The sequence below is a fragment of the Trichoplusia ni genome, chromosome 10 (genome assembly GCF_003590095.1).
Source record: "Trichoplusia ni isolate ovarian cell line Hi5 chromosome 10, tn1, whole genome shotgun sequence".
Classification (NCBI taxonomy): Eukaryota; Metazoa; Arthropoda; class Insecta; order Lepidoptera; family Noctuidae; genus Trichoplusia; species Trichoplusia ni.
The window spans coordinates 8,757,634-8,767,311 of NC_039487.1; the positions used below are offsets into that span (position 1 = coordinate 8,757,634).

The 9,678-nt window shown below is 34.4% G+C and overlaps 1 protein-coding gene across 3 annotated transcripts in view; it reads left to right on the forward strand.

Moving 5' to 3' along the window:
- The window catches only part of LOC113498349 (RNA/RNP complex-1-interacting phosphatase), a 49,683-nt gene extending 48,154 nt beyond the window's left edge, over positions 1 to 1,529 (forward strand). For all 3 annotated transcript variants that reach the window (XM_026878340.1, XM_026878342.1, XM_026878341.1), the window contains one exon: positions 180 to 1,529. In XM_026878340.1, coding sequence (XP_026734141.1) covers positions 180 to 463 — 284 coding nt within the window. In that variant the 3' untranslated portion in view covers positions 464 to 1,529. The remainder of the gene's footprint in view (positions 1 to 179) is intronic.
- The last annotated feature ends 8,149 nt before the right edge of the window (positions 1,530 to 9,678 follow it).

The window sequence follows — 9,678 nt, forward strand, 5'->3', positions numbered from 1 at the left end:
TGGCAGTTCGCACGCTGAGCCGACGGCTATAAGGTGCCATGATTGAGGTCTTACGAAGACAGGTGGCATTCCAAAAGAGATGCATGGTTTTTCTTTCTTCGCATCGTCGTCTATTTTTCTTGTGCTTTATCATCTCCAAAAAAATAATAATTTTGAAACTTTTTCTTTAATTGTTGCAGGGTTCGAAAAAGCCCGAGGTTATCAGATAGAACGAGAAAACTACATAGCTGATATAATGGGGATTGCGCCACGACCTCCTGACATCGGTAGAAATACTGTCATAAAACCCATAACAGGTAAATATTTGCCAAACAAGCGCTCGCCCCTTGCCGAAGACGAAGACGAATATGTGAATCAAAGTGTAATTAGAGACAGATTTAATAGAAGTAATACAAGGAATTCGAGACACAGAAAAGATTCGAACGGTAGTGGGACTTCCTTCGACTATAAGTACGATTATTAGCTCACAAAAGTACAAGTCGTGCTCTTATTAAAAGTACATTGCTAATTTAAACTTTAGTGAAAGTGTTTTGAACTGAGTATGTTTTTGTACCTAATTTATAGATTTATAGATCTTGATTTTTTTATTACACCAGTTTTTGTACCAGTTGCGTATCCTTTTAGACATTTGACATTTCTATTAGCCATAATACTTATAGGAATCCTTCTTATATTTGAAAGTGACAAGTTTCGAAACGAAATTTCAAAACGAAGAAACGGTTTTTTTTTAATATTACAGTATCCGTCACTGGTAACGCCTGTAGAAACTGTCACTTGTCTTCCATTTTTTAAAAGTACATATTTATTCTTGTGTCTATAAAATCTTTTAGTAAATTATAACTTTAGATCAATAATCCTTGTACAAATTTAGGTACTGTACTACTTAGACTAGGAGCTAGGACTAGCGTGTTTATACTTCAACCGCTTCTGTGCATAGATATGATCAACGATAATAAATAAAACCGGTCAAGTGGACACTGAAGGTTCCATGCAAACAGGCTTGATGACAAACGAACGGACAGACAGTGGAACCTTAGTAATATTATTCCATCTTACCTTTTGGATTCGGAATACTTCGTCCTTTCATAGGCGGTTATCAATATATGATCGGGTATCGTTAAAAAAGTGTACTTCTATTGTTTTAGGTTATGTGTAGGTTTGTCTCGAACATTTGCAGTGTTTCTTACATATTGTAAGATCTTATTAATTATTTTATTGCAGTTTTGATAGGTATTATCAAATATAGCAACTATTTGTGTTTTTTGACATATTTTGTTGTCAGAAATTATTGTGAATAGGAGTAATAAAATGTGCTTTTACATAGAGTACCTTCTAGATTTCATAGTTATACTTATTTAACTAATCGACTATTTTAACCCTTTTTTCTCCTTAACAATATGCTCCTTACGCAAGTAATTCTTACTTATATGGTATACTGTTTTTACTGTACCATTTCACCATTTTAGACAAAGGGATTGTATTGTCAAATAAAACGGATATATTTTGGAATAAAATCTTTTTTGTTTTTATTTTTTGGTTTCTGTCATTTCTCCCGTTAACCCGTAAATGTCTATAGCAATTTTCGTAAACTCTATTATAATATATCGCAAAATATTAACAATTTCAACATATTATCTGCCTCAATGTACATGTATCTATATCTATATGTGGTAGGTAAAATTTGGTATAAGAACAATGTAGCAGTGATAACAGCCGATCGAAATTCTTTGTGCTAGTAGGTGAGACGTATCAAGATTGTCATGTGAACAAGTCTTGTTACGGTGTAACTGGTGGCTCACGTATACAGAACGCGATCTCGATGCTATCGGAACAACCAAGATTGGGTGCTTATGACAAATGCAAGCGTGGTGCTCCTCAGGGTCTGCCATCACTTGTTGAGGAAAGGAGAGAGCGTTCTATACCGTGTAGCACGCCGTCTTGCTTTCACAACAGCAACAGTTTTAGGAAGTAATGTAGGGTGCTGATCATGCGGCATGCGTTATAAATGTGACAGGTAATTTTAGAGACGTCCTATTTAGTCCACTTCTAAAAGAAGATATCAAAAGTAATGACAACGGTGTTCCATGTTGGGAGAACGTTGCTGATGCAAAATGTGGCACAGAAGATCAGAAGTCTTTGAAATTATATTTTGATTATAATCTTATAAAAGTATTTAGGACAAAAATATCTCAAAATGACATTGAAATGGATAAAGTTGTACAAATCTACGCGATTAATCTTCTTAATATTATAATGACGTGATTTCATAAGCCTGTCGTCTATTTACATAAATAACAAAGAAAGGCGAACCGATAATATCAACGAGCTTTTTTATGAAAATTGTTGTATTTGTTAATGCTGTGAAGCAATTCGACGGAGCTGATTTCCCCTCCACTTGCTCCGATGCCCTTAAGATTACCTACTCTTGTTTACGAAATGTGCCGTGGAGGAATTTCGACTACTCTTACGTATTTTTATAATTGTACCGAAATTTTATTACTGTTTATGACTGTGATGGTAAATGGGTTGTCGCATTTGCTTTAAATCGTAGTACACTCGCCTACAGCTCGTAAAACGTACCTACATACGTTATTGTTAAGCATATTTCTCAAATATCCTAAACTTTATGTCAGGTATCTTGTTTGTTGTTTACGTGTTTATTACTTCACTGATTTTATTGACAGCAATCACTCAACGTAGTGCAACCAGAAGATTCTAACGTAACAAATGGCTGATACACGTACCTATTTAAAAAATGTAAGGGATGCTGATCCTTTTTATTAATCTTGGCAAATTTTGCAACCAAGTAAAATATAAACATCTTAGCGATACGCCCGAAACAAAAAACAAAAAAAAAATCTGAACCAGGAAATTAAGTTGCTAATACTTTGTCAAACTTCAGCAAATAAATCAGCGTAGAGATGAGACAGATAGTGCAAAGTGCGGATAGTTTGCTGTGACAGGGATCGATTTCTTTGAAACAGAGCATTTTATGTAACAGAAAACTGAATTATGTCCGAGTGTTTGGAGTGTAACGTTCACTGATATATTTCTGGACTGCTTCAAGCCGTAACGCTCGAGGTTGTCTCTGATTTATTTGTTGTCGATACGTTTGTTGCTTTCCCGACGTCGGGTGCATTTGCTTTTATTGCTCTATTGTTTGCCTCTTGGGCGTAGATTACGAGTACTCCGAGTAATTTACTTGTAACCACTGTGTATTGTAACTATCGGTTTCTAACGTTAGTGTCGTAATGAATTGCGATACATACGCGTGTGGTATGACCTACAGCAATAATTTAGGATGAGCGATTGCTGTGAAGAAATTTTGTCTTCTATTTATGACTAGAAATGTCTTGGAAAACGTGAGTTACCAGCGTGGTTACCGAGAATTCTCACGACACCTTGGAGATCGGAATCGTTAAAGTGAATACTGTTATCCTTATCTCACGGCCCAAAAAGGACGTAAATTAGCGTTGCTTTGTTGGCTCCTAATAAAATGTAACATCTTAACTGTTGTTATCGCATATTTTTGTTTCGGATCTTAACTACCTGGCTTCCGTCAGGGCGTATTTCTTCAGGTCCTGCGGGTTGAGTGACGTGGACGACTATTTAATTTATGTCCGTATTACTCTGAGGGCGTTTCATTTTAATGTGCTCGTTCATTTGGGTGACAGTCGGTGACGCCCCGGGCGCCATATTGATTGTTATCTGGTTACCAGCGTTTTCTAACGCCGCGCGCCGTCATAAGTCACTTATATTGTTTAGATTTGTTGATTATGTTTAATTGATACGTATTTATTCATTTTCTTTCAATTAAAAATGCAGTCTTTAAAATTGGTCACTTTAATTACTGTTCTTTATCAACACAAAGGTAAGTAGCTGTGAAGACTTAAGACTTTAGTTTAATTTACACGCTGGATTAATGCGACGATAAAGCCACGCTTTTGCTCCAAATAACTGCAGAGAACAACGTCACAAAAAAAGCCACGTAAATTATGTAAATATTTATATTTTTTTTACTTACTAAAAGCTTGTCCTATTCCACTAGCCTGAGAAAAAATTTAACTCTAGAAATACAAAAATATATGCGTATTAGAGTATTTCCTGGACGAAGCTTTTCAAGAAAAGCAGCCTGCAGCAACACGTCGCAACCCTTTCCACCACTTACTCCTCAATATAAACGTAGGTATCCATACCACTCCACCAAAAATATATAAACAATTCAACACATCTATCTTATAAGAACAGTTTAATAAACAAGCTAGATCAAAGCGCCGGTAATCAAAGTAGCTCGAACAATATATACGAGCATTACTCTTGCGATCGTATTATCGGATCGATAATTCAATATAGGGCGATATTGTCTGCGTGCCTCCGGGCCGTTGATGCCGACGTCGCTTCTGTGGTCCTACAGATCTCAAAGAATGGATTGTTTGGTTTTATGGATACGAGGTGAAAGACTCTGAGAGGACGTGTTTGCGAAGTAATTTGGAATATGAATTTTTTTTAGTAACTTTATGGAATGAACATATGATTATGAAATGAGATCATTGATTCTGCAAGTAGGAATTATCATCGCTTTTACATGTCTTTTTTGAGAACGCTAGAGTCGACATTTTCTATCTGACTACCCTAAGAAGAAATGTTGAAACAAACTCATCGGTCGCATTCCCTTTTAAAGTCCACACAATTTAAAAATGCGAGTATAAGTGTATGTTAGTATGTATGTATGTAAGCCAATGCAGAGTATTTCTTTGGACTGGCCTTTTGAGGACAGTACCAGATCGATCTGAGCAAGCCTATGCCGGCAAGCGGCATTATAGATACAATATCAAGAGACTCTTAAGGTATTCAAATTAGTATAGTTGAGTCTTAAAGTTAGTTAAGATAAAATACTACATACATTGACTGCAAGTTACGTTGCGTAATAAAATGAACATGACGATTATGATTTTAAAACATCAAAACTCAAGCCAGGACTTCACTTTCTGATAAAGTTTTAATCTATGCTAAATAAAGCGATTAATAAACTCGAGGGATAAAATGAACGATGTACAATAACATTAGGTTTCGATTTGATCAATTAAAGGCTTCGGATATCGATACCTTACTTGTGACAGTAGGTCATCTTTTAATTACGACCTTCAAAGATAAGGAACAGATTGATATATTATCATAAATTACAGGGTCTGTTGTATTCGAGTATAAAATTAATTGTCGAGTAGATTTCAATCGATGGATATCGATTCGGTTATCGAATAAGAAGCACATTATGAACAAACATAATTTGTTCGGTTGTTTGATTAGTGCGGTACAGTAACTATTTAAAAACATGATTCATATTTATTTTTTGTAATTCTGATTTAGAACTATTGTTGAGTGAGATGGAAAAATTGTGGACCCTGTTGGACACAGCAATTTCTAGTTTATGTTTCTACATTAGTTTAAATTTAAATGGTATAAAAGAGCACGATATAGAATACAAGAAAATGTTAATGGTCACATATTAACATCTTCAATTAATTCTACGCAATTAATTACTTGCTACATTGATATGGCACTTAAGACTCGGTTTACAATACAATTAAATAACAAAATAAAGTTGGAAGCTCAATAAAACCGCTGCCTATGTACAATAAATATACCCAGTAATTATAATTAATACCTAATGGTTTGTTTAAGCACAGTATTTATTAATTGCGTGTGACCTCACTTCATTCAAGGGCTAAGAACATTCTTAGAAGCAATAAATGTTGGAAACTCAGACGTCATTTGTTTTGTATGTTAACGTTAAAATTTTCCTCAAATCGATCCTTTAGCGGATTAGCATAAAGCTAAATCATTATTGAGTGTTTTATAAGTGTGTGTTTTTTGTTGTGACGCTATTTGCTTTGACAGTTTGACACAGATTGACTGCGCGGATGGCCAAGTGGTATAGGTCACCACGCTAAACCCACTGTTCGATTAGATTCGATCTCAGCGTAGGACAATCATTTGTGTGATCGACGAAAGCATGTTACGAGTCTGGGTGTCTTGTGCATGCGACGCAAGGATAAATAAGGAGAAAAGGTCCATCAGAGCGGACAACGTCTTTTTCAAAAGAAAACAGTATCTATGGGTTTCATTATACGGTATTTAGAGTATGAAAAGGCGGTGGTAGTATCACCGATTAAAATAAGAAGAGAGAGAGGGAGCTCAGTATGTTATTTAGAAATTTCAAAACATTATCTTCCGTCATGTCATTTTAAAAAAAAACGACTATCTAGTTGTTTTCCGCAATTTATATAGCAGGGTGCTATAGCATCCTACAGTAAATCAACGTAGTGAAATTTAACTTACCTAAGATTCGTTAGAACTTAAAGAACTCCTCCAACATTAACTAATAGAGGTCATATATGAGTAACTGGAAATTTCAAACCTAAATATTTGATTTTCCGTCAAAAGTGCATCAAGATATGGGGTGATGTCATAAGGGTTCGGTTTTACCGTTTAAGGCGTTGAATCCTTACTACTGACATCCATTTCCGGTGACTAATCATAAGTATGTTTGACTCACGTTATTTGTACGATGGCTTTATGCAGTTCAAATTCGAATCAGTTATATTGTGTAATTCCAGCGTCAAAGATGTATGTGATTGAATACGTAGATCCACAAACCAATTGAAATCGGTCCCTATCTTGATCTAGTGAGATTCTCTAAAACATTACTTTTTTGCGCGCGACATATATTATACTAGCTTTTCGCCCGGTCGAGGTCGGTTATATCGCGTTTCCAAGAGAACTCTTCAAAAGTCTGGGATAAAAACTATCCTATGTTCTTTCTCAAGGAAAACTCTATCTCTGTACCAAATTTCATTAAAATCTGTTCAGTGGTTAAGACGTGAAAGCGTAACAGACAGACAGAGTTACTTTCGCATTTATAATATTAATTAATTATTGTAACTTGGCGAGAAGGCGGAAAGACATGCTTTTTAAAACTGCCGAAAGGCTCTTCAATCAAGTCTTCTAAACTTTGTCAACGGTTCTCCTTTATACCAAGAACCTTGATACCGCGATACAAACTACCACCACACTTAACAAATAGGTACAGATGCTACTAAAATTCCGATTATAAGTAAATTTTTATGTGCCTACGGAAAGCATCTAAACATATTCTTCTTCTTCCCAAAAAGCCTCTATGCACTCGGGTAAACTTATCAGAATCTACCGATAAATTGAAAGTAATATCGATAGTGAGGCAGGAAGCGATTTATTATATTCCATCCGATTATAACATATCGATATAAAAACTAACATGAGTTTTGTTACCGATCCCTTGTTATGATTTAACTTTTTATTTTATAAAATCGAGAGTGCATTGATATTATGGCAGGTGACATTTGTTGTCTTGATTTTAACTCGGTTGATATATTTTAAATCAACTATTGGAAACGATAGCCTTTTTTTATCTTTATTTATTTCTGTATTGGAGGTTGCGTCTGATCGTATCAATATTCAAATAAACATGAAATTAGACTGCATACCTATTTAGGAAGTGGTTCTAAACCTCAACTTATTACTTATTATTTCTTTGAGATCAAATTGTCGCATTATTAGCTCAAAAATGTCATAAGTACAATTTTAAGCGCCCAGGAATGGAATTGGCGGGAAGTTGCTGGGATGGCCTTTAAAGTGAACCGTTTTCTATTTTTTTTTGTCACATTAAGCGCATCCCTCTAGATAATCGTCAGGTTATGAGACAGTACGTTTAGAGCATAAAGATGAATCATGAAATGAAATGAAATGAAATGAAATTATTTATTCTGCAAATAGGATATTTTTTATCACTTTTACATGTCTTTTTTGAGAACGATGGAGCCGACATTTCCTAGCTGACTACCCTAAGAAGAAATGTCGAAACAAACTCAGGGGTCGCAGTCTCTTTTAAAGTCCAGACAATTTTCAAATTCGAGTGTATAAACTAATGCAGAGTATTTCAATAAATTGATAATATACCTGCATAAGGTTTATACTTACAAAAAAAAAAAATTATAAAAAGATTTAAAAAATAAAAACGCAAATGAGTTGCATGTTATTAAATCAAATAATAATTAATATTAACAAAAAAAAATTCATGCAAAAGCACAAAAAATGTCACATATGTATAAGATTATATGCAAAAGCACAAAACATGTCAATAATTATGTACACAAATAATGATAGCTGTATAAGCGAGCAGTTCAATCCCAAGCATATATATCTTAATCTGACCCGCTTGACTATTTAAAAATGGCGATATTTTTTGCACATTATGAAAATGGCCGCGAGTTTGCGTCCCGTAAAAATCGTCAGATTAGTGAATGAGAAAATCCTTAGAAAATCTGACGCGCTCGAATTTTTTTTCATTTTCATTAATTAAATAAAACCACCCGCATCATGCAAACGATCAGATTAACATACGTACATTATTAAAAATACGTTGGGCATTGATGCTATTAATATCTGATGCGCTCGAGGATGACCATGCAACAGTTATTTTTACATATTTAAAAATCTATAGCCGTTTCCCCCACCGATGTAAAGGTATATATCATATATATTTTTTTTCTTCTTATCATCGAAGCTTTGCATCCCAATAGGTCTCTACGACGCGCGAGTAAATCCCCATTTGGCCTCGTGAGCTACTATAAGAGATTTGCCTATTTTGAGGCTAGGTGGCGTTGCGAAACAATATATATCTAATAGAATCACTTTATTTACCAAAAGCGGTTTAAACTCCGACTACAGTAAACAAATTAATTTTAATAACTCGAAATTAAATCACCTTAACGTTAGTCACGGTTCCCGTATTAACACTACTGGCCAGTATTATTCCCAAATAATTTTAAACTTACATTCGAATCTATTACATATCGACCTCATAAAGCAACCGATTCCAAATACAAATATATAATGTCATAAAGAACAGATTCCCTATCCTCCTCCTTAAATACAAGAAACGTCCATTATCCCCACAAACTAGTTCTGACACAGCTGGAACTAAATCCTCCTTTAATCTTATTAATAGACATGTAAATACCGGATACATTTCAACAGGTCAAATAAAACATTTTTCATTCGTTTGTCGCGCACCAAGCGATAAGCATAATGTATTGGTAATTAGGCTGTAATATATGATGAGCATCGATGTTTTCTTACCATCATCAAGGAAACATTACTCTTTCTTAACGGATTTAATATTATTTATATACTATTTATTATAAAAGTTATAAAGATACCACGCATTTACGTAAAATTTAAATTAATTTCTTATTTTGTTGCTAAATCGTAAAGGAACGGTCATTAGCCGTTTGTATAACTCAAAATTGTGTCAAATACCGGCTATGGGCTTTGAAATTTATTGACGTATTAATATTAGCATATGAAAATGTGTTTGTTAGGTATTTAAATAAAATGCATATATGAATAAAGTTATTTTGTATGTCTTTATAAGGTTGTCGCAATTTCTGACATCTGTGATCATTATGAAGGAAATTTTAAATTAGGATAGAAAGAAATTCCCAAATTGTTTTTGGGTATTAGAGGCAAGTAAAGAGGGATGTTACGTAGCTCTGTACAGCTATTAAATTATTGCATGAATTATAAAATACTATGCATATTACATTTCAAAAGTTACGAAAAGCTTACTAGGCCAAAATA